This window comes from Belonocnema kinseyi, chromosome 6 (assembly GCF_010883055.1).
Source record: "Belonocnema kinseyi isolate 2016_QV_RU_SX_M_011 chromosome 6, B_treatae_v1, whole genome shotgun sequence".
Lineage (NCBI taxonomy): Eukaryota > Metazoa > Arthropoda > Insecta > Hymenoptera > Cynipidae > Belonocnema > Belonocnema kinseyi.
The window spans coordinates 74,720,263-74,747,061 of NC_046662.1; the positions used below are offsets into that span (position 1 = coordinate 74,720,263).

At 29.4% G+C, this 26,799-nt stretch overlaps 1 protein-coding gene across 7 annotated transcripts; it reads left to right on the plus strand.

The window, feature by feature from the left end:
• The first annotated feature begins 5,321 nt into the window (after nucleotides 1-5,321).
• Nucleotides 5,322-20,567, plus strand: LOC117174299 (dual serine/threonine and tyrosine protein kinase-like). 7 transcript variants are annotated; one of them, XR_004467289.1, is made up of 6 exons: nucleotides 5,322-5,968; nucleotides 8,695-8,858; nucleotides 13,471-15,897; nucleotides 18,645-18,788; nucleotides 19,674-19,838; nucleotides 20,176-20,567. XR_004467289.1 is itself a non-coding variant. In XM_033363273.1 (6 exons), the coding sequence occupies exons 2-5, from the start codon at nucleotides 8,735-8,737 to the stop codon at nucleotides 19,757-19,759; spliced, it is 2,781 nt and encodes a 926-aa protein (XP_033219164.1). In that variant the 5' UTR covers nucleotides 5,322-5,968; nucleotides 8,695-8,734; the 3' UTR covers nucleotides 19,760-19,781; nucleotides 20,176-20,567. The 7 variants fall into 7 exon arrangements, 5 of the variants coding, with proteins under 5 accessions (XP_033219164.1, XP_033219162.1, XP_033219163.1 ...); XM_033363273.1 differs by having other exon boundaries at nucleotides 19,674-19,781; XM_033363271.1 differs by having other exon boundaries at nucleotides 5,323-5,968; nucleotides 18,645-18,890; nucleotides 19,674-19,781.
• The last annotated feature ends 6,232 nt before the right edge of the window (nucleotides 20,568-26,799 follow it).

The following is a 26,799-nucleotide window of genomic DNA, read 5'->3' on the forward strand; positions in this document are numbered from 1 at the left end:
TATGCTATGTGTTGCCAAGGAGCGTACTCTGATGAAAATTTAACAAACTGTTCAGGTTTGCGACGATAACCTTGTTCGAGTTAGTTATGTAGACACGTCATTTCAGTTAAGAGTATTCGACTTTAGTTTACTTTTTTCGAGTTATATGGACGAACGCTTTTCTTCGTGTATTTACGCTGAAATATGTTTTCGTTTTTATATAATTACTTGTTTATTTTTCTTGTATTATTTTCTTCTACATTTTTTTTTCTTCTACTGTCTCCCTTTTTTTATTGTATTTCTCCCAAAGCTTATCAAAGCTAGTCCGCAAGTACCTAAGTAACTGAGGTCTCATTTTTTGTTTGTTTTAAAAAGCTAAGCGTTTTTCCGCTTTATATACCCTTAAAATTTTAGTTCCGTTTTTATATAAAGAAAAAATAAATTTATTATACCTACTATACATATTTGTATACACATACACACACTTTTAAAAAGAAATTATTTTAATCAACGTACCATTTTACATAACTAACGACATGAAATATTTGCTACTTATATATATTATATATTTGTCAAATGTCTGAAAATTGAAAATACTTTATGATAGGATGGAAGGTGGGAAAACGAGCCTTGCAATATAAGACAAACGTTCTCAGTTAACTTTTAAATTGTATCTCAGCATATCAGTACAATTCGTCTTTGCCTGAAAATTTACACAGGCCGCATCCTATATTAAGGTATTCTCAGCAAGTATCACTTTGCAGTTGCCTGAAACACGTAGAACATTACATTCTTACGTGCTCGTAGGTTGCAATGCAATTAATAATACATTGTAATGCTCACAAAGCTCATAACACAATTTACCAAAATTGTAATGTTTAAGAATTTCATGTGATTTTGGAAACTGTTATATTTTTTATTTTCTGCCAGTTGTTTAATTTGTAATGTTGTTCTTTGTTCTTTTTCAATAAAGTAAGCAAATAAAAGAATTGACTGTTATCTGCAACCAATTTTTAATATAAAATTTTAGTTTAGGCAGGGTGTCTACCGTACCTGGAAAACCAGGAATTGTTAGGGAATTTTTTCGAGCGTACTTTTTTTTTTAATTGCAATATTAAATTGAGTAACAACAATTCTTCATTTGTAAAAGTAGCTTTATGTGAATGTATTGAACTATTTTGTCGAAAATTTGTTTTGTTTTAAATCAATTTTTTTAACTGAAAATTCAACTGTTCGTTTTTTTGATCAAAATTGAACGGTTTAAGCTGAAAATTCAAGTATCTGGTTAAAATTTATGTATTTTGTTGAAGATTCGTTCTTTTTGGTCTAGTTTCATTTTTTTATTAAAGATTTTCATCTTTTTTTGTTTTAAATATCAACTAATTCTTTTTTGCTCCGAATTTAACTTTTCTTTATGAAGATTTAATTATTTAGTTGAGAGTTACTATTTTGTTAAAAATTAACAATTTTAATTGAAAATTCAACTCCTGGGTTGAAAAATGAGCTATTTTGTTAAAAATTCGTTTTTTTATTTGCAAAAAGTGAATTTTTTCACTGAAAATAAAACCTCCAGTGGTAACTTTATTCTGTTGAAAATTTGTTTTGTTTGCTGTTAAAAATTAATTTTTTCCCTGGAAATAAAACTATTCAATATTTAGCTGAAAAATTATCTTTTTTAGTTGAAAATTTGGACTTTTTTGGCAGACATTATTCTTCTGGGTTGAAATGAAAATTAATCTTTTTTTGGAAATTTAATGATTCCAGTTAAAGATTCATCATTTTAGTTGAAAATTCATCACTTTGTTTAAAAATGTAACTAATTAAAAAAAAATAGTTTCGCTTCTGTTGCAAATTAATTTTTTTACAGGAAAATTCAACTAATCCAATTGAAAATTATATCCCTTTCGTTGAAAATTCATCTCTGGTTAAACATTCATTTTTGACTGATAATTAAACTATTCAATTGCTGGTTGAAAATTTATCTATTTAATTGATAATTCGTCTTGTTTGGTGAACATTAATCTTCTTTGTTGAACATTCATCTTTTTAGTTAAAAATTTACTAGTTAAAATTCAACTATACCATTTCTTATGTTATGATTTTGACCAGGTGGAATGTATTAAATAATTTAATGTTAGTTTTTAGCCATTTTTTCGCAATTTAGAAATAAAAACAAATATTGAAAAAAATTTTTTTAGACCAGTAAAAAAAATTCGTCTTTTTGGTGGAAATTGAAATATTTTGCCAAAAATGTATTTTTTCGTCTAAAATCCATCTATTCCAGATGAAGATTTATCATTTTAGTTGGAAATACATTAGTTTGGTTGAAAATTTGTCTTTTTTAGTTGAAAATTCATTCAGCCGTCTTTCTTTTAAGGAAATTAATCTTCCTGTTTAAAAACTAATCGTTTTGTTTGAAAATTCATTTTTTTTGCTTAGAAATTCAAGTATTGCTATTAAATATTAATCATTTTAATATTTAATTCATCTGTTTGATTAAAAATGAATATACATGGTTAAAAGTTTAATTTGTTTTTAAAAATAAATCTGTTTTTTTTTAATAGAGTTTTTAACGGAAAATTTCAATATTTTATTTTTGGTTGAAAATTGATTACAGGCAGATTGAAACAAATGATTAAATATATTTTTCAGTATTATTTAATTATTAAATTAACATATCGTGCTAAAATATTTGAGAATATCTGGTATTATTAATTAAATCCTTAGAAGTTAAAAAAAAAAAACATAATAAAAATTTGTTTGAATTTGTATTGAGATTCATGAACATTAGAGGCAAATTGAAGAAATAAGTAATTATGTTTTTGTTATTATTTAATTAATCTATTCTTATATTAATTAAATTCTTTGAAACTAAAAAAGAACATTATTTACAATAAATTCGCGAAAAATAACACCTGGAAAAACCCTGGAACCGTAAGGGAATTTTTTTCTAGGATTTAAGTAGACATCCTGTTTAGACTCTAAGATTCTCCCGATATAAAAACCCTCAGTCTACTATATTCCTAAAATTGATGTCCTCGGCATTTTCGTTGTGAGGGGAGTCGCTGGGCGATGGACCGAGATAGAAACGGTGCTCAGTCAAGCGTGACCAGCAGCATGAGGCGGGCCTTTCATCGCATTAGTTGCTATAGGTCGGCTTTTTACGTTTGGATTCCCTGATTCCCTCTACAATTTTTACCTGAAATAATTCTTATAACGGGAGTTGAGAATATAAATAAAAAAAAATCTTTTTTCTTCTGACCTTTACGTTACAACCCACTCAAACAATAGATTTCCCTGGACTGGCTGTTTTTAAAATGTAATGATTTTATTCATTTCTATATATTCTGTAAATATGTATTAGTGGGTATGCAGTATACATAATTAAAATTACTTTCATTAGCAAAAAAAAAACATAATTCTCAAATAGAATATTTAATTTTTCCAAATAATTTGCCCAAAAGACGGGCGTTTTCAGGAAAGAATTATAATATCGCCTTTGAGTCAGGGAATTGTCTAAAAGATATTCTGAGTTGTGACATGGAATTTCAGTAAGGATATATATCATTTTGACCATTGAGACAGGGAATTTCCGTAATGTATTATAATTTTCACTTTTGAAGAGGAAATTTCGTAAAGAATTATAATTTTTGCGTGCGGACAGGGAGTTTCCTCAAAGATTTATAATTTGTTTTACGTCTAATTTAGAAGAAAAGAAGTTTAAAAAAACTCCTGTTCTAAGTCAGAATTCGTCACAATTTAAAATTTCCAAATTTTTGAAATGAATGTAGTTGCGACTTTGTTATATGGAATTTTCTAAAAAAATTATTGTTCCGTTTTGAACTGTGAAAATTAAGTTGAATTTATTTTTTGATCTTAGAAAAATGGATCTAATTAATTTGAGTATTAAATTCTATTTCTTTTGATGTAATAATAATTTAAAATTTCATAATATTTTGACTTTGATAGATACAATTGAGTTTTAAATTTCAATTTGTCAAATTTTAATCACTTCGAATAAAGTTGAAAATAATTGAAATACAAAAGTTTGCAATTTTAAACGCTTTTAATTAGATACACATAATACAATTTCAATTCGCTTGAATTTTGAATGAATCATTTTTCAAAACTCTAATCTGCAATAAAATTATTCTTTTTTGAAGGTTTAGAAATGTTCCTTTTTTCGAAATTTTAATCCGAAATCAGTCGATTTCGATATTCTTCAACCCAAAATAAAATTTTTACACTTTGAATGCTTAGTATTAGAAATAATATCATTTTAACTCTCCTAATGTAATAGCCATATTTTTAATAAATTTTCAATTTCTAAAGTTTTTGATTTAAAAAATTTCAAATGATTACATTTTTAAGGCTTTTATATACAAATTATATAACATTAATTCCTTTTAATTCCATTGCAAATATTGAAACGGCAAGTTTTGAAAAGAATTTTTATTCTAATTTAGAAAGAGAGAAGTTAAATAATCAGTTTCTAGTTAAAATTCGTTACGATTTGAAAGTTTCGTCTTCTAAATTTTGAAAAAGAATAACTGGCTTTTGTATATAGAATTTTCTAAAAAAAATAAATCTGAGTTTGAATGGGAAATAAATAGATTAATTATAAACAAATGTCAATCAAAATAATATTTTTGTCATGGAATAAGCAAATTTTCACGCGGAACAGAAAATTTTTCAAGATAATTTAAATTCTGATTTATAAATAGAGAATTCGCAAAAAATATCTATGTTCCATGGTAGAATTCAAAAGATTTAAAACATTTTTCTGTCCCAAATAAGAATTTTTTTGAACTAAAAAATTATCTTTTTTTTTGCAAATAAAAATTTGCCAGTATTTGAAACTTCCCTTTTCCAAATTTTCGAAAAGATAGTTGCTGTATTTAGATTATTCTACAAATTTTTAAACTATTCCATTTACATGGTTTGATAATATTTAATTGCATTATTAAAAATAACAACCCTACTGTGGTTTTTGAAAAATTACGCCAATTTAATCGATAGGAGATCGACAACTACCGATCGATCACTCTGGCGCGAAATTCAAATCCAAATTGTGCAAAATGTCTAAAACCTAAGAAAAGTAAAAAATACTATAATGAAAAGGAATTATTTATTAAATGCATTTATTCTCGCGCTGTATTGATCTAAAACAAACGTTATTATCATATTGACTTGTCTCTTAGATTGTTCTAGAAGGAGAAACGACTTTAGAATGTACGTATAAACATATCTTCCATTGCATAAAGAAGTTTTATTGTCTTTCATAACATATAGGTACACAACAAGTATAAAAGTGGTTTATATGTATCCTTCTCTGTACATACCATACCATAATATGTACGTTTTTCGTCTGTTTTATTGATTTGATCAGAAAATTAAAATGTGAAAAAAGGATCGGATCCTAACCTAAAAATGACACTATTATGCTATTCGTGCAAGCTCCAAATGATTAATGACTCAAAAGTCAACCATAATTATCGCAAAAACAAGCATTTATCCCTCTCTTATCATTGCGATAGGGTTTATTTACAATTGCAATAATCTATAATTACTATTCGCAAACAAGTTAATATTACGTTTGTCAAATGTGTCTAAAAGCAATATTTTACATGCGACAAGAGCATATATCTCGAGAACGATTAATCTCCCATTTCCAGATATATTTTCTCCCCCGGGTGGTTCACAAACTCCATTCTCAGTCTTGATCCTTGATCTCCAGTGATCTCCAAGTGTCTTCAAGAAATTGAAATTGTGCGTTCAGTTTTCTTGTGGACAGCTTCCCGTCGAGTTGCGCTGCAGTGTCAGTGCATTGTTTTCATTCTTGACATCGTCAACATCAGGTTGTCACATGCCTGCGAATTATTATTGTACATATTTTCAATTCGCGCCCTTTTTTCTGTCAAAAAGGTAAAAGTCCAACTACATGATTCTCGGCAAACACAAGCACGTCGCCTAAAGGATTTACTAAACGGTAAGTAATAAATCTCGATAAAGAATTTCGCCAGCTGCGCATCTGTCAAAAAGAAATAACTTCTTGAGCTGCATTATACGATATCATTATTACAATCAGATTCAATTCAAGTTCAGTGTTAGTTGAGTGTCACCTCTATTATATGTGGAATATTAAGATATTATTGATAATTTACATGAATTAGCCGATAAAAAAATATCTATACGCTCTTCTATCGCTCCATGTGCTTTTATACAAGGAATAGTTGCAAATCAGTTACATTTGATGATAACGTTATCAAATTTCGCTCATTATAGATAAGCGGCTTTCTAAATTCTAGTTCTTTTGACGTCTTGGTGTCGCTTAACAAATCTGGCAGGTACAAATTCAGCTCATTTTCGTAGTTTTTAATACTTTTTGCTGCGTTTTTGAGCTACATTTTTAGGTTATCACAATTCATAATAATAACAATGATTTTACTGGTAAAAAATATAAATAATTTTTATATTCTATTTCATATGTTTCCAAGTATGCTGGCTCCTTTTTACATTATAGGGAATAAAAATTACATCAAGTAATTACATTGCATTTTTTTCTTTTTATCTTCATATCACATTTTGACTATTTTTTGATATCAAAATTATCAGCACACCCTCTTTATCGTTATCAGAGTTGAATACATAATGACCATAAAATAATCAAATATCTTATTGGGGACCTTTGGAACGTTCCACGCACGTTCTAGGGACGTTCCAGGAACATTTCGTGCTATCAGGATCGTGGCATAAATATAAAAACTGAACTTTAGCCATTGTCAACAAAAAATTTCATTACCATTAAGGAGGAATAAATTTAAATTGAATAAATAAAAATAGAAAATATCCTGATATAAATACATAAAACATAAAAAATAAAACATTTTTATTAATTTGTTATGAAATAAAAACTTTTGATGGAATTTAATTACAAAAGTTCACTATTTATATTTATTCCACTGATATTTTTCAGTTAAAATTGAACTATTTCATTAAAAATTTACCTTCTTTCGTTGAAAGTTTAATTTTTTGGTTTAAAATTTATATATTTTGTTGTAAAATCGTCTTTCTTTGTAGAAATTTAATCTTCTTGGTTGAAAATGTATCCTTTTTTGTTTTAAAATACAATTATTTGGTGGAAATATCAACTGTTACGTGCTCTGCTTAGAATGAAATTTGGTTTGTTGAAAATTCGATTATTTTACTTAAATTTCAACTACTTTGTAAACAAATTATTTTCCTTTTATTAAGGATTCATAAATATAATTGAAAATTGAACTTTTTTTAAATGAACTTTTATATTAAAAAATCTACTGTCTTCTAGACAATTTGTCTTCTTGGCTTTAAAATTCAACAATTTGGTAGAAAGTTAAACTCTTTAATGGAAATATAAACTTTTTGATGAAAGAATCATATTTTTATGTTGCGAATCAAACTTTTTTGTAAATATTTTCTATTTTTGGCTTTCAAATTAAATAATTTTGTTGCAAATTCATATATTTTGTTCAAAATTCGTATTTTTTTGTACAGAATTATTCTATTTTTTGAAAATATATCCTTTTTTGTTTAAAAATACAATTATTTGGTGCAAATATAAACTGTTACCTGCTTCGTCGAGAATTCATAGTTTTTAGTTGAAAATTCGATTATTTTACTTAAATTTGAACCACTCTGTAAACAAATGACTTTCCTTTTATTAAGGATTAATAAATATAATTGAAAATGGAACTATTTCTTTTTTAATTAACTTTTATATTAAAAAATCTACTGTCATGTAGAAAATTTATCTTCTTGGCTTTAAAATTCAACAATTTGGTAGAAAGTTAAAGTCTTTGGTGGAAATATAAACTTTTCGGTGAAAAAATCATATATTAAATAATTCTGTTGCAAATTCATATATTTTGTTCAAAATTTGTATTTTTTTTGTACAGAATTATTCTTCTTGATGAAAAATTCAGCTTGTTGGTTGAAAATTTAAAAACTTCTTTAAAAATTCATTTCTTTTTGTTCAAAACATTGAATAAGTTGGAATTTCATATTTTTTGGTAGAACATTTATCTTCTTGGTCAAAAATTCATCTTTTTTAACTTCCATTTTTCGTTGAAGCTTTAGCCTGTCTATTATATAAGTCAATTGTATGGTATAAGTTTCGTAGAAATTCATATATTTATTTGAAAAGTCGCCTTTTTGGGTAGAAAATTAATCTTGCTTGTTAAAAATTCAACTTTTTGGTTTAAAATTAAAGTGTTTGATAAAAAATTAGTATATTATGTTAAAAAGTCCTGATTTTAAGTAGAAATTTATTCTTGTTTGTTTTCGACTTCTTAGCTTCAAAACTTTACTGTTTTGTTAAAAACTCATTATTCATTCATTTAATTTGGTTTGTTTGCAAATTTGACCATTTCATTGAAAATGCATCTTTGTATGTCGAAAAGTCAACTATTTGGTCAGAAATTCAACTAAATGTTGTTTTGAATATCAAATTATTTTTGTAAAATTTAACTTTTTTGTTAAATTCATAATTATTGGCCGAAAAATATACTATGCTGTTAAAAATTCATCATATAGGAATTAAAATTCAGCTTTTTTGCTTGGAAATTTAAACGTAGTTTATGGATGGCCCATAACTGCAAACATTTTCTGCGTGACAAGAAATAAAAAACGAATAAAAAATTTTATAACTTATTTTTAAATCTTTTTTTTTCACTCCAGGTTATGAAAGGCACTTGGCTTCGAAGATTTTATCGCTACGATGGTGAACAAATTACCGCAGGAATTTAGGAGGTACCAAAGAAATAGGAATCAGCTTCGTCACATTCTCAGGGAAACTCAACGAGTCCTTGAAGTCATCTGCGTAGAAAATATTTTTCCTGGAGGTATCATTAATATTTCACACTAAATCATTCTCTTTATAATCTCTATATGTAAAAGGTTTTATATTTTCACAAATTGTTTAAAAATAAGATAATGATGGTGCATTTCTTATTCCTACCAATTGCGCGAAATACAATTTTTATTAAAAATTGCTTCTCATCATACAACTATCTAAATTTAAAAGTACAATGTAATTAAATGCTATTATCAGTGGTTCATACCAGTTATTACTTTATCTCTCTTCAACTTTTCTCCTAGCTTCTTATCTGAAAGTCTTAATTCTTTCTCTCGAATTTAGGTAACTTCGTCTAAATAAGTCTACCAATATTTTATTAAACTCATTCATATATAATTATTTCAATAATCATTCAAATATGCTAATTTGTACTTTGAGTATTTAATGTTTATCGCAATTTTAAATTTCTCATGAGTGCACTTTTAATATGAATGAAGGGAAATATTCTACTTTTTAAACTTATTTCCCTCAGTTTATTCACAAGCTCGGGAGACTTTGAGCAACAAAACAATAATAAAAGAATTTATCACGAGAGCTGCATTCATTTGTGACGCAAAATAACAAAACCTTCTTTACTTTCTGTAAATATCGCATGTGTCACTCGTCCACTTTTTCAATTGCAGATCAAAAATGCTCTTATTTTACTACTTTTATCATGTATTGAGAGAAAAGGTAGAATCATATTCAATGATTAATTGATAACTGTAGAAATACTGCAGGTTAGGGTGGAGAGCATTTTTTTCGAAAAATCAGATGGGTTCCAAAAGTTGTAGTTTGGCACCCGAAACTCCCAGAAAAAGTTACAGATAAAAAAATATATCTTATATTCGCGAATCCACTAGATCATCAAAATCAGATTACACGATCCTAACTTAACCCTTAAAGGGCACACTTCCGTAAAATTGCATAAAAAGCATACTGGGTGCCAGGTACCCAAGGATATTCAAACGTGTGATGTGCTGTCGGTATTCGATAGTTTTTTACAAGAAAATAAATTAATGACGTTTAATCTATCTAGTTGAAGGAGAAAAAGGTTTCATAACAGTTGTTTAAATTTAAAGTAGTTAAAAAAATTCTCTTTGAAAATAAAATTAAAAAATGACTTCTTTCACTCTAAAACTCATAACTTTTTAAGTTTTAAATATTTTTACTTAAAATTGTACTCGAATACTTCCGAGATACGGCGCTTCAAAAATAAAATTAGTCTTATAGTGTTCGTTTCAAAGAAGGTATTTATTCTAAAAAATAAAAGTTTCAATTCAATGAAAAATGAAACACCGTACTTTGCATGATCAAACGATTTTATGCATCTTAAACTGCTTATACAAATGATAAAAATCAAAATTATGTGAAAATGACACAGAAAAATAGGTTTTCATGTCATTTGTTAATCTGGCGCCATGTGTTCCATTTTCTTGAATTTGGTACGTTTTGTTAAAGCAAAAATAAGTCGCGGGGTGTTCGACACCCAGTATGCCTTTTAAGGGTTAAAAATACTTAAATTTTATACGAAGTCCGGAATTGTTTAATTTTTACAGAAATCTCATTTTTAATCAATAAAATCTATATAATCATTTTGAATTTCATTTCATGCTACATGATATGAAACCTCTGAATAATTCTTATCGTCTATAAAATTTCAATTTAAAATTACAGTTTTAAATGTGCAATTCTAAAATAGTTTAATTTTTGAAGCTTTGAAACTAAGGTTCTACGTTCAAAACTTGAAATTCAGACATATTTGTTATGAATTTTCTTCATTTTTTAAATGGTTAATCAGGAAGATTACTAATTTTTTAATGTTAAGTTTTTTATGTTAGTTTTTTATACCTGATTTAAACTCTATAGTCCTTAATGTTTTTTTTAGTTATTAAATTTGTACGGGCATTAAATTTGAACAATCATTTTTAGAGGTTTAAAGTCTTTCAATTTCACCATGTAAAAATGATTTATTATTATTTTGTTATCAATTTTAATAATGCAGTCCTTAAAATTAAAACAAAAGTTAAAAATCTTTTGAATCTTGGAAATCCTGTTAAAAGTTCTTCAATCTTATAAAATGCTTGTTGATATGCCTTGAAATAATATAAAATCACATTAAATCTTCTTTAAAATGCGTTGAAATCCAATAAAATTTCTTGCAAAATCCGTGAAATTCCATGAAATCTGACGATATTTCCTGAAATCCTGGAAAATTGATTTAAATGCATTAATTGAAATCCTCGGAAATCTTAAATCCGTTAAAATCTTTTTAAAATCCTCTAGAATCACTTAAAATATCAGAAAAGGTTACGATTCTATAAAATCTGATCAAATCTTCCTAAATTCTTTAAAGCTGCATACAATTATTTTGCATTCCTTAAAATCATTAGGCACCTAGGGAACTCCTTAACATTTTTTTAATCTCTTTAAAATTCCTTGGAATCCTTGGAAATTCCATAAAATATTTCAAGCCCTTTGAAATCTTTTCAAATACATTCAGATTTTTTGAAACTCTTGAAAATTCCTTGGAATCTTTTGCAATACCCTAAAATCTGTAAAATCCTTTAAAATTCTTGAAATTGATTCAAAATGTTTAGAAATCTTTTCAAATTTTTGAAATTCCTCAATTCTTGTGAGTGCGCTCTTAGAAATCCACTAAATCTGATGATATTCCTTGATATATCCTAAGATATATTATAGCTTAATTACTGAAATCCTTCAAAATCGGATACAACACCTTAAAAATTCTTTACAATATTTGTGATTTTTGGAAATCCTCTGAAATCCTTAGGAATCTTTTTCAGTGTTAAAAATAACCTAAACCCTTTTGAATTCTATTAAATATTTTAAAATCCTTATAAACTTGATGATTCTTTGTATCCAATACATTTTGCTCTAATTTCTAAAATATCATTGAATGGACTGCCGTAAAATCTTTTAAATTCCTTAAAACGTTTAAGAGCTTCGAATATTCCTTAAAATAAATAAAACGATTGCAAACTCTACGCATTTCCTTGAAATCTGTTGCAATCCTTTTAAATTTCTATAATTCTTTTAATTTTTCAACTCTTACAAACAAATTGGACAGAACGCCGGTCTGCGAGACTTTTTTTATTCTTTTGGTTGGTGAGTCCCAGTCTGCTTCCAAGCTATAATTTTTACGAATAAATAATAATATGTCCATTTTTTAACCTGATATATAAAGGAAACAAACTAAACTGTTATCAGACAAGGAAAAAGTTTAAAAAAAGTCTGATAAAATGTTTCGATAAATTGATGAATTAATAATGATTTAATTTTAAGTTTAAATAAGTTAAATGTAGAAGAATTCTAATGTTTTAAATGTTTCAATTTTTTTCTTAAGGTATTCAATATTTAAATTAAAATTTGTTTAGGTATGCACAAATCAAGATTGATAGTACAAAATTGGTTAGCAAATCTTCTGCACGCTATTTTTAGTTATTTTAAAAGTTCTGTCTAAAGGAAGAATTGATTTTTTTATGTCTAATCAGACCTCGATATTCTGGTCTTTTAATTAATAGATTTTTTCCACGAGTAAGTAAAAAAGCATTGTTCTTTTTTTATATTTCTTCATCGTTTGGATTGCTTTCTAACTACTTCATAACAGTGAAATATAACTGTTTTAAGCGTTAATTAATTAAATCAGGGTATCCAGTGATCTTGAAACCTGGAAATCCCCTTGAATTTCTCACGAGAAACACGAATTTGAATTTTTGTTTTTCTTTTAAAGCAATTTTCGAGGGTTTGATCACTCGGTTTTTGAGTATTCTCGAGATTTTAAAAGGTTACAACGGATTTTAAAGATTTAAAAAAGATTCAGGGATTTAACATAGATTTAACATTTAAGAGATTTAACATTTAATAGATTTAACATTTATTTAACATTAGACATTTCAAAAATTTGACAAAGATTTTAAAACTATCAGGAGATTTAAAAGATTTAAGAAATTCCTAAAAAGGTATAGCAAATCAGATTTCAAAGATTTCAAAGCTTGTAAACAATTTCAAAATTTTTAGAATATTTCAAAAGATTTCAAATATTTCAATGATTTCAAACGAGTACAAAAGATTTCACAAATATTTCGAAGAATCCATAAGGATTTCAAATGATTTTCTAGAAAATTGCAAATATTCCACTAATTTCAAATAAATACAAAAAATTTAGGATACATTTCACAAATATTTCAAAGAATTTATAGGAATTTCAAAGGATTTCAAGAATTACACAAATTTTTTAAAAGCTAAAATATTTAAGAACATCATAAAGGTTTTAAATAATTTCGAAAGGATTCAAGAAATTGTCTAAGATTTTAAAGATTTTACATCATTTTATAAAGATTTCACAAAGGTTTTAAAAATTTCAAGGATTTCAAGGACTTGAAAAAGAGATTTAGAAATTGTTGGTCAATATAAAAATGAAATGTTTCGTCTTTGCCGTTTATAGCAAACGGTTATTTGATTATTTGATGTAAAAAAGGAGACCTGGAAAAGACCTTGAATTTTATTCCTAGGAATCGCTGGACATCCTGTAAATATGTAAACAAAAATGCAAACAAGCAGCAGATATTTATATTGGGATTAACCTCACTTTCCAGAAAACATCATTGGGGAGTTGCTGCCTGCATGGACCCTCAACAAAATAACCCACATCCTTGAAAACTCGCCGGCAATTGTGGTTTTTGGCCAAAATTCTAAAGCGAAAGCCGCTCTAGTAAATTGCCTTGTCGGTACCGACGTTCTACCTCTAGCTACTGGATCGTGGCGATGGATAAAATTAGCCCACGGTCAGACGAATCACGTCAGCTTAACCCTTGGCCTAGAATATGAAGTAGTCGAAAATTTTCAGGCCAACGAGAAACCCTGGAGCACTCTTTCCGTTGAAGACTTGACCGAATCTGGTTGTCAAGACCCAAGCTGCCCAACTGTCCTTGAAGTGAAACTCGATCAACCAAACTTAAAAGATGGGGTGCAAATCTTTGTTGTCCCCGACGTTGGAGCTGTTAAAATTCTAGCTAAAGGGACTCTCAGTATCTTGCCCATTTTCCTCTACGCCCTTGGAGAAGAGCCTCTCACTGAGCAGAACATCCAGGAACTTCGGGAGTTAAAGGAGACATATCCCTACAATTCTGTGTTATTCGTTTCTTCACTTGGTCGCATCACCCTGGACAGTTTAGACGCTGAATTGACTGAATCAGAGCAACACCGACTTCATGTAGAATCGAATGATTCGTCCGGTCATCAAAAAGACGAAAGTGGCACTCATGTTGATCAAATAAGTTCTCTAGGTCTCACCTGGCTTGAGCAACTCACGAGTCTTGGCTTCCTGAGGCTTCAGGAATCAGCTGAAGTTGATCGAGCGACCTGGTTAGTGGGAGGCGAATATGCCAATACCAGCAGCTTAGTAGCCTCATGCAAAAAGACAGAACGAATCCTCTTTTTTATTCGAGGCAGTCTCCAAAGCTATCTGGTCAACACCTGCAATTATATAAATGAAGTCCACACCACGAGTCTTCGTAAATTCATTCTGATTGCCTTTGACATGGCTCGAGAAATTCAAATAACTCCGAGGAGAATTCTCTATGCCCAGCAGAAGGAGACTGAACTTTACGCGAGTCTCATGAAGGTTGTGAGTGATAAACAGGAGGAATTGACAGAAATGATCCAGGGCATTATTCAGGAGATGAAGGACGAGGTCTCTGAAGCTTCTGTCGAGACTTTCCAGTACCAAAGTGCTCCTTTTAGCGACACTGAAAGGAGGGAATGGTCCGCGACTGTCAGAGAAGCGACCATCGAGGTTCAACGAATCGTCCTGAGTCGCCTCGGAGAAAGAGTGGCCAAAGAACTCGTGAATTCCATCAATTGCCTTCGGGAGACCTTCTTCGGTACACTCGAAAGGTGCCTCCTTAGTCTTGAAAAGAGCTGCGAACATGACTCCAGTTTGTCGGCGAGCGACGCCCTTCAACAAATTCTCTCTGCAGCCTACAACGTAGAATTACACAACTCCTCGCCGTCGCTTATACATTCATTTTTGGAGAGGCTGCGACAACTTTTCAAGACGATGCCTTTACTCTGGTCGCCAACTCCAACGCTCGATGCATTCTGGAGGAGGAAGGTGACAATTGATATTCTGAATTCGCTCTCTGCTGCGAGACTCGCGAGATCGATTTCTACACAGTTCAGAGACAAGGTTAAATCCTCCCATGACACTTTTCAAACGGCTCTCAAGTCTCTGGAGAATCATTATTCGGGCAAGTTGGAAAGAACGGAAGAGCAGAGGGTCGCCATTCGAAAATACCATGCACCAAGGTTAGCTAAACTCGCTCTGGAGTCGACTTCGATGTGCGATATGGTGCGATATGGGATCCCGCATCAGGGAAAGGAAATTGGCAGAGGACAGTATGGAGTTGTTTTTGCTTGTGATGGTTGGGGTGGTGCGCCTGGACCTTGTGCTGTGAAATCAGTCGTTCCGCCGGATGAAAAGCACTGGAACGATTTGGCGATGGAGTTCTATTATACGAGGTCAATTCCGGATCACAAGAGAATAGTCAAATTGAGAGGATCGGTGATAGATCATTCCTATGGTGGTGGGTGTGGATATGGAGCTGCTGTCCTGCTGATCACTGATCGCATGACCAGGGACCTCTATTGTGGAATCCGAGCTGGACTTTCCTGGTTGGAGAGGATACAGATTGCGATTGATGTCCTCGAGGGAATTAGGTTCTTGCATTCTCAAGGACTGGTGCATCGGGACATAAAGTTGAAGAATGTCCTTCTTGACATGGACAATCGAGCCAAGCTCACGGACCTCGGATTTTGCATCACAGAGGCTATGATGTCTGGAAGTGTGGTTGGGACTCCGGTTCACATGGCTCCAGAATTGCTCTCCGGGCATTATGATAGCAGCGTGGATGTTTATGCGTTTGGAATCTTGTTCTGGTATATCTGTGCTGGACATGTCAGAATTCCTTATGCTTTTGAGCAGTTTCATAACAAGGAGCAGTTGTGGAGCAGTGTGAGAAAAGGTAAATATAAGGGGGAGATAAGATTTATTGTGTAGTAGTTTTGTTTGTGGAGGATTAACTGTGACAATAATTGATAAGGGGTTATAACATGTTGGATGGTTGGGTACATTTTGTTGACAGGTGATTTTACAAGATATTTATGGACCCTTGACTGTGTATTATGTATTTCTGAAATAATTTAATAGTTTTATTGGAAATTGTACATTTCACGACAAAAAGACACATTAGAAAAATAAGTTTTTTTTTCAAAAGAAATACTTAGGGACCGTACTTAAATTATCTACGATTTAATGATTATATTATTTATTTTTTTACTAAAAATTTTACAAATTTTTAGACAAAAAAAATTCTTTCCAAGTTTGATTTCAACAGTTTTTTTTTTCAAATAATCAGTTGAATTTTTATCTTTTTCAACTATGATAGTATTCAGTTTACAATTAAAAGTTAGAAGCGTTTCAAATCGACAATTCAGGATCCGAAATATTTTTGGTTGATCAGCTGCGAATATAAATGATAATATTTTTAAATTGAATTGTATATTAAGGATTTGCAAGTGAATAATAATAATCAAATTTATTTTACAAGACGATTCGGAATCAGTTCAAAATTTAAGAATTTCCAGATTTTAACGTAAAAATTAAACCGTGTCAATTGGAAAGTTTTTGCAGTTAAACAAATGTGAATACCTGATTGAAACCTTATGAACTATTTTCTAATATTTTAATAATTATTATTAATTATTACATTCAAATTTATTAAATTTCATTTATTGTTTCAGTCTGAATTTGATACTGTTCATTTAAAGTCACTAATTAGAAGCTTTGTAAGAATTGTGAAAGGCTTCAAAAGAATAAAAAACATTTGTTTAAGATTTCTAGCAAAATCAAAATTGATTTTCTTATTTTGAAAAATTAATATTAAGAGAATATTTAAAAAGATTTTCAAATTTATCAAAAATGAATCTGGAAGATTTTAAAGAAATATTATTAATTTTGAAGAATTTTTTTCAAATTTAGTAAAGAATGTAGGAAAAATTCAAAAAAAATTTTTTAAAAGTTTAAATGTTCTGAAACAATTTCAAAAAAATAATTTAAAAAAATTTAAAGCGACATGTAGATTTTTCAAGATTTTGAAATAAAAATAATTTAATTTCTAATTTTAGAAAAGTTCAGTTTATAAAAAAATGTAATCGCTAAATTTTTAATGTTTCTAAAGTTCGAATTTCTTACTTTCATTAACAGTGAAAAATGTTTACTTACTAGGAAATAAACGGGAAGTTTTTTTGTTGATGAAAATTATTTTTTCTGAAAATTTGTCTTTGATTTAAAAGTTCATCTTTCTTAATGGAAATATTTTATTTTTCTTGTATGTAAATGCAACTTTTTTTTAATTCAACTGTTTCTAATAGAATTTACTTTTCATTTAAAATTCGGATTTTGGTGTTGAAAAGTCAATTGAAATCTTTTTGGATGACAATTTATCTTTTTTTTGTAGTATTTGTCTTTTTGATTTAAAAACTCACCTGTTTAAGTAGAATTTTCATTGTTTAAAACTCTTATTTTGCGTAAAGTTTTTTTACTTCATCTGTTCTAGAAGAAATTTCTTCTTTCTGAAATAAAAAAGCAACTTTTCGATTGAATTATTTGTTTGAAAATTTATCTTTTTGATTTAAAAATTCAACTGTTGTAGTAGAAATTAAATTTTTTTCATGAAAATGCAACTTTTTGTTGAAAATTCTTCTTCTTTGCTTGAATATTCAACTATTTTGGTCGAAATATTTGGTTGAATCATTTTGTTAAGAAATAATTTTTTTTAAGATTTATTTTTTATTAGAAAATTCATCTCTTTGTTTGAAAGTTTAACTATTTTAGTGAAAATCAATTTTTTAAATGGAAAATTGAACTGTTAGGGTAAAAGTTAAACTTCCTTGGTTGAAAAATTAACTGTTTAGTCGAAAAGCCTTTTTTTGCATCAGTTTTGCAGACAATTAATTTTTTGCTGAAATCACGTTTTTCGTTTGAAAATTGAAAGTTTGTTGAGAAAATTCATCTTGTGGTTTAAAATTTTTTTTTTCGTATAAATTTTATATATTTTTAAATATAAACGACGCCTTTTTTGTTGGGAATTTATCTTTTCTGGTTGCAAATTCAAATATTCTGTTTAAAACATAATTATTAGGTCAAAAACCATCTTTTATAGTAGAAAAGAAATTTTCATGTTTAAAATAAATTAATAAATATTATTACAAGATTAACATGCAGGTTTCTGAACATTAATGATCAAAGAAAATAAAAAATTAGTCCAGGAAAAATCGGGTAATTTTGAAAATCAAGTTCTCGGACACCCTGCTTAATGTGACCAGCAATAATTAGCAAAACATTTCTGGAAACTAATAATTGCGTACACAAATGGTGGGGGTATACATATTTTTTTATGGTTTGTTAAACTGGTCGGGGGAGGGGGGTAACAGAGAGGGCCTATAATCCATTGCGTAATTTTAACGCTCAAACAGTACACTGGTGCGAATTCGCACCCGAAGTTTTTATCCTCACATATATTAAATATCTATGTTAAATATGTGTGATATATACTAGTTTTTTATTATATTTTCAATATATTAAATAATTAATATTAATATTGCAAACAAACCAATTCGCACCAGTGTACCGTTTACGTGTGCTGGGTTGGAGTGTGCCGTTTGAGGGTTAAGGAAGGCCGCTTATTAAGAATTTAATTTTACTTGCCAGGCATTCGGCCAGAACGACTGTCTCATTTTGACGACGAATGCTGGCGACTGATGGAACAATGTTGGGCTGGAGAACCTTCCCGACGACCTTTGCTCGGTGCGATCCTGCCTGTGTTGAAATCAATACAGCAGAAAGCAGAAAGAGGCAAGTCCTTTTCCGAGCTCAACGAATCGAAGCTAGAAGACAGTTTTCCATCCGAATCAAGAGACCCTGCTCTAGCATTATCCCAGCCAAACAATCAGAGGGGTAGGCTATTTAGTCCGCTTCCTTCGAAACGTAAATCTCTTCGCCCCATCAAGTCCTCTGTTTTTCCCATGACTAACATATTCCATACCAGCGCTTGCTCTAATTTCTACATTCAGATGCGAGAGTTTTGACCATTTGTTATTTATATTTTCTCGTAGGAACACGCAAGGTGTGTCGTATTTTTCTCTGCATTTTTTACCCCCCGTTTGCCATAACTATATATTTTACATTCAGTATTAATCTAAAGACTGTTTTTGCTTTCCCACGTTTATCCGGTGATGTAAATTACATAAATACATAATGCTCTACTCATTAAATGCGGAGAATTACTAGACAAAAGTTCATGACAATCGAATCTCAGTTTTATGGCGTTTGTTCCACTTGCACTTTTTTGTTGATTAATTATCATTATTATGATTATTTATGAATTTATTTTATTTTAAAAACAGACCTTTCTGTCTCTGAAAGTTAGCAAGTGACTTTTACGTTTCAAGATTTTTCTAATCGAATTAGAAGCAATGGTTGTATATAAATCAACGATGTCGAACGCGAGAGGCAGATACAGAAATTGTATTTTAATATTCCTACTGTTAAAGTGACAAATAAATATTTTTCCAGTTTTAAACTCGCTATTCGTCTGTCGTATATACCTATCCTAATTACTTTTTTTTTCTTTAATGGGCCTCGAGTCTTCGGGTCGCTAGAAAAATGGTCGTTAATAGATATGAGAAAAGGCATCTTGAAGGAAATTCAAAGTCGAGTAACATTTTTTTTTTATTGCAGAAGAACGTTTGGATATTTCGACGTTCTATCGAACTCAAAGGTTCAGAAGGCTTGTAAATAGGGAATTAGTGGATTACAGAACTTAACGGACGTCATTACTCTTGCATGGTAAACCCAATACAGTTTCAACATCCGCAGCAATTTAGATTACTGTCAACACTATCGGTAAAAGAGTGCTAATAATTCTTAACAATCACACATTCAGATTGCTCTGCACTATCAGTATAAAATTTTCCTCACAATTTTCAGAAGTAGGCTGAAGTTCACTAAAGTCTGATCGTTATGTCTCTGATTGTGAATACTGAATTTTAATTGGAAATCTCATCTATTAATTAATTAGAACTGCCTAGCTATCGCAATATTAATTTTTCGTTTCTTCTCTTCTCTGCTATATAGATCCAAACTCTTCTAAATGTTGTGTGAAAAAGTATTTAGTTTTTTGAAAAATTGAAAGTTTGAGATTCGCAACTTTGTCATTCACGCAGTGTCTTTTCATTTTCAGGTGACTGTTCGAAAATGGAAGCCTGAAAAGAATTGTACATAGTGGCATTTAAGCTAAACCTAATTCGTCTACAGAAAGAGCGAGCTTGTTCTCTTTCTGTTTGAGCTCTATTTGTATATAAATACGTTTTCGGAGCCTAGCACTAAAAAGCAGCACTTTGTATATTTTTTTTATATGAAAAAGGTATTTATGGAGGACGAACTTAGAGTGCCTGTGGAAAAAGTAAAATTATCTAATCTCAGTGAACATTAAAAAGATTGAAAGGCTAGAAAGCATTAATGATAATACGTCACGATGATTCATCACTTAAGCGAAAATACTATATGGATATTTTATTAACTGTTTGATCTCTGAAGCCAGATATGTGCAATAAATCATTCTTTCAGAATAAACGTCGCAGTCATTTAATTTGGGCTTAACAAATGTTTGCAATTGTGTGACGTCGGTACAGTTATTTATTGTCATGTATAGATGATTTTCTGGGTTACAGTTCTTTTCATTTTTCAATTGGATAATCAATTCTGTACTTAACTTTTGCATTAGAATCCTTTTTATTTATATCTCGGGATATTTTCAATTTCTAATTAGAGATTAAATTCCTACAGACGTAAATTTATTTTCGAAAGAATTCGACTCAAACCTATTTCGAAAAAGGCCTTTCAATTTTTTTAAATGAGTAATGCTTGATACAAAAATTACAATTAATTACGATAAACCAAAGTAAGAAATTATTTGTTTATTTATTTCCTTGAAAAGTTTAAGACAATATATAATTTAAGTTTAGAATAGCTGCAGATAATAGCTGCAAAATGTAAATTTATACAAAATTAATTACACGTTTATTATTTTTCATGGCTCTTTGGTAGAAAAATTGTTCTTATTCACATAGATGTTTTTTTTTTTTTAGAAACATTCATAAGAGTAAAGGTTTAAAATTTATTTGATAAATTTGTCCAAATTATATATATAGTCTGATTAGAAGTAAAAATACTATTACTGTAGTAAGTAATCACGACAGTAGACTCCTAATTTATTAATCTATAATAATTCTAACATTTATAAAGTGTCGAAACGTAGACTTTAAACACTATATTTTGTACTTGGCCGAATAAAATATTTTTCAGAAAACAATATAGTGTTAGTAATTTGGATTTACTGATATATTTTATTTTTTACACATTTCACTTATTGATTAAATTATTTAAAATTATAGTTTTGAATGCGCAATTCCAAAAAATTCACTTTTCGAGGCTTTTAAAGTTGTTTTTTTTGCTTCAAAATCTCAAATTTGAAAATATTTAGATTGAAATTTTTTAATTTTTGGAGATTTCGAATTTTAGTGTTTTAGTTTCAAATTAAAATATTAAAAATTTTAGGACAATTTCACTATTAAATATTTCAATATTTTAAATATTTTGCGTTTGGTTTGAGTTTTAAACGTACACAAATTAATTGCCTCTAGAATAAATTCGAAATAGTGAAAAATGAAGGCAATGTTTTGTTAAATGCAATCTTTAAAAAGTAGAAGATCTGAAAACTAGGTATTAAAAATGTAATAATTTATCATTAAAAAAAATCATTTTGCATTGAAATTGATTACAATTGTGCAATTTTAAAAATGGGAATCATAGCAACCTTGTTCTGTATTTTTTCTTACATTCTCATCATTTATGATCGAGAAAGTATTAGAATTGTCCGAAATTTGACACCACAGTTTTTCAATGGATCTCCACGTTTCGATCCAACTTTGGCACACTTTTTTTAGGTACTAAAAGAAATGACGAGTTCGTTAACCAGCCATTTTTGATAAAAATGCAAAAAGTGAGTCCATTTTTAACATTTTTGAGACCACTTTTTTCTGAATTTGAAAATTCTATGTACGGATAATTATTGTATTAAAAAGGACAAACAATTTATCCAAAGGACTTCTTTCGATAAACAGAAAATTCTCAGAGTTATAGCATTTTCAAAATTTTTAATATCGACTAAAAATCAAAATTTTTACCCAAACAAAACACGATATGAAAAAAAAGTCGAAAGAAGAAAAACATTGATTTTTGCAAGTCCTACAAGATTATTACAACAAAAGTTTGAATTTTCATGGAAAATCGAAAATTCAAATTTTGATTGCACAAATAATAATAAAAAATAAAAAATTCCATGTTTGGTCAAAGTATGTAGGATACGAAGAAAGATAAATTAACAAAAATTCTTATCTCAAAAAAGATCTACAATTTCGTTAAGAATCACTACTTGATAGGACGCGTACTTTTGTATTATTCGTGAAAAATAGCATTGAACAATTCTTCTTATTTAAAATAACTTCATTTTTAACGTTTTTTTTTACAATATTCAAATTTTGAAGGCTTGTAATGACAAATTTTTACTTTTTGAACGGCGGAAATGAAGGTGAATTTATCTTTCGGTCTTAGAAAAACGTGTCTAATCAATTAAGAGTATTAAATGATAATGTTTTTATGTAATAACAATTTAAAATTTGAAGTGTCCCGAAATTTGGGATGACTAGTCAAATATTCTTCATATACTTGGCTAGTCCTCTCGAATTTTGGAACGACTAGTCTATCCGCTTTTCCAACTCCATCAATTTTTCGGGACGACTATTTTAAAACTCTAGATTTTCAGAAACTTTGAAACATTCAGTTTAGTTTTCTATTTCAAATTTTCAAATTTTAGAGATTTTAATTAGAGATAATACAATTTTAATTCCTTTCAATTTTGAATCAACTAATTATCAAAACTCTAATCCATAATAAAATTATTTAATTTTGAACATTTTGAAATTGTTCTATTTCCGAAATCATTAAATTACGAAATTCTTCAACTTAAAATAAAATTGTTGAATTTGAACTCCTTTCTAATGAAATACTTTTATTTTTTTATTTTAGTCTGCATTTTTTACCATTTTTATGGCTTTTGATTAAAAATTTTCAATGTTAAATTAATCAATTTCAAAAGCTGTTATTTATAAATTACACGAGTTCAATTAATTTTTTAATTCCATTCGAAATATTGTACTTTTTATGAATTTTCACTAATCTAAAAATCTAATTAGCTATATTCTGATTTTTCATGCCCAGCAACGAAAATTCACAAATTTCTTATTGTGCGGAGCTACATTCTGTTCAAAATTTCGGAGGGTGCAGTCTCATTGTTACTTTTCAATTTCAAAAAATGAACATTTCTACAGTTTAAATAATATTTTAAAAGAAAAGAAAACATCAAATTGCCTGAAAAAATTGAAAGTTCTAAAAAGTATTAAAAATAATGAACCTAGTGTACAGGCTGTGCTTAATTTTTCAAAATTCTACAATTTTGTTAAAAATAAAAAAATAAATCAATCTTTTTGGTCGAAAATTCAACTTTGGCACGAAAACTACAGATTTTAGATCAAATTCTTTTTCTTTCTTTCCGAGTTTAAAATTCAGCTCTTTCGTTTGAAAATTCATCTGTTGTAGAAATTTAATCCTCTGCGGTTAAAAATGCAACTGCTTAGTTGAAAACTAATCTTTTTTGATCAAGGATTTTTATTTTGTCCAAAATTACTTTTTTGGTTGATGATTCATCATTTTTAATAAAAAGGTATTTTTTGGTTTAAATTTTAATTATTTTGTTGAAAAATGGTTTCTAATTGATTCAAAAATTTTTTTAAACCAAATTTAACTATTACAATTTTATTCAAAAATTGAATATATTTTTTACCTCATATAACTATTCCATTTTTTACTGAAAATTTATTTACCTTTTTTTGGGCGAGAATGCATGTATTTTTTCGAAAATACGTCTATTTCATTTCAATTCAAAAGCTTTTTTTTCATTGAAAATTTAACTAATTTGTTGAAAATTTATTTTTAATTGATTTAAAATTATTTCTTCAACTAACAATTTAATGATTCCATTTTTGGTTGACAAATTATTTTATTAGTTGTAAATTCAAGTATTTTCTACAAAATCAATTTCTTTCGTTACAAGCGTAACTGTTTTGTTAGAAATTAATTTTTTTGTTGCCGATTCATTATTTTAATACAAAATCTTTTTTTTTTTTTGTTACAAATTTAACTAATTTGGTTGAAAATTCGATTTTAATTGGCTGAAAATTACTTTTTTAACTATTCCATTTTTGGTTAAAAATGTATCTGTTTTAGTTAAAAATACAAGTATTTTGTTGAATTTTTTTACCGAAAATATAACTTTTGGTTCAAACTAATTTTTTTTTATTGCAGTATCATCATTATATTTGAAAATTCATTTCTTTGGTTAAAACTTTAATTATTTCATTGAAAGTTTTTTTTCAAGATTTTTTATTTTAGCCCAAAATTCATTTCTTTGGTTAAAGGTTTAGTTATTTACTTGAAAATTCATGTATTTTCTTTAAAATTAATCGTTTTCGCTAGAAAATTAAACTTTTTGGTTGAAAATTTATCTTTGTTTTTTATTTCTTTATTTTTTTTGGTTGAACATTAGTTTCTTCGGTGGAAAAATTAACTTGAAAGAAAAACTTATAACGGTCAGGAAAAATGTTAAATTGTTGAGGGAAAAGTTGGGTATTTCGAAATTGTTATTTTTAGCAACCCTGTTTTTAACTAACGCAATTTAAGTTAAATTATATTAAGGGCGGGGAAAATTATTGGTTTAAGTGAAAAGTGCGATTTTCATGATATATTTTCACCCTATGCTAACTATTATTAAATGTTGAATTCACTAAGAAATAAATTAAATTAAACTTCCACTTTTAAATAAGCCGCTTGTTACCATTATGTTATGAATCTGACGTCACCTTACAAGATGTCTGCATGTCGAGGGCTAAGCAATAATGGTAGCCTGTGACGCAATCAAAATTTGACCTTGTAATGTTAATTTTGTCCGCCTATTTTTTCTTAAGGGCATGTGATACTTACAGTTTCCCCGGCTTTTTTTTCACAAAAATGAAAATTTTTAAAAACTGAATTCGGAGATGCTATAAAATATCATAACGGACGTCCCCGGACTCCTTTTTGAGGGATAATAACAAAAAAATTTATTGTGCTAAAACTGCTAAATAAAAATTGTATGCATGTGCATTATTTCGAGGTTACGTCGTTTTTCATCTCTGCCTTTTCGATAGCCTGGAAATTATTTATGAAATAAACTTTTTTGATTTCCTGCAAATAAGGTTAGTTCCGGGAGATTAGTTACTATGTTTATTTGTAAGTCCAAAGTTTTTGGCCGAAAATATTGTGTAGTTTGGAAGTTACGCTCGGGTGAATTGTAATACACATAACCTCGAAATATACACGCACGTTTTTAGCAATATCAAAAATTTTTTGATAAAAAAACAAAAAAAGTGTGTGGGGACGTCCGTTAGCATGTTCGCTATCATTTCCCAGATTTTGAAGGCAAAATATTTGTTATCCTAGGAAAAAAGCCGGGGGAATCTAACACTGAAAAAATCGATACTATTTCCTAAGCGCTATGCAAATTAATCACATTTTGCTAAATTAAAACTTTTTTGAATTAATCTACAAAAAAAGTGTGTGGGGACGTCCGTTAGCATGTTCGCTATCATCTCTCAAAATTTTAAGACAAAATATTTATTATTCTAGAAAAAAAGCCGGGGAGCCTAAAACTGGTAAAATCGACAATTTTCTAAGTATCACATGCCCTTAAACTAAATAAGTAAGTATATCGAAATTTTGGGAGAAGGAAGAAAATATATGAGCAAACATCGGTTGGGTCCCTTGGAGTAATTATTTTTAAAGGAAAAGCGGTACTTTTAAGTTATCCGTGACTGCCTTGTAGCAGACGAAGCGACGGAAAAGTTTGGAGTTGGAAAAAGCCCCTAGCGCCGCCACCTTTCTTTTGTGAAAAAGTTGCAACTTGTTAGATAGATCAACTCAGATTATGGACATAGGAAACAAGGGACTAGGCATGCCATTGCGAAGGTGATGCAATGAGGGGGGAGGTTCGCCACCTTTTGATGTGCCGCGACAAACATGGCAGCGCCCACATGTTTATATTTTCATGCACAGTTTTTCGGCAAAAATGCTCGTGCGCATAATCAAATGGCACATCGTAAGATGGCGGCTCTCCCTACTCATGGAATTCTCCCCCCTCCCGTGGATTCAACCCCGTTCGCCCAAGTTAGGATGGCATGCCTAGTCCCGTGTTTCCTATGTCCATGGAAACAAAGGACTTGGCATGCCATTGCGGGGGTGATGCAATGAGGGGCGAGGTCCGCCACCTTTTGATGTCCCGCGACAAACATGACAGCGCCCACATGTTTATATTTTCATGCACAGTTTGTCGGGAAAAATACTCGTGCGCATAATCAAATAGTACATTGTATGATGGCGGCTCTCCCCCCTCATGGAATTCTCCCCCCCCCCTCCCGTGGATTCAACCACGCGCACCAAGTTATGATGGCATCTGATGACATGCCTAGTCCCGTGCTTCCTAGGTGCATAACTCAGATCAACAGCTGTGAATACTCAGTCGGTAACGCGGCTTCATTGAAAAATTATTCACTTAAGGACATGTGACACAGCTAAATACCTATATTACCGACCTCACTTTTTCGGTTCACTGAATGTTTTTTTGAACCTAAGAACTTTTTTTGTAAATAAAATA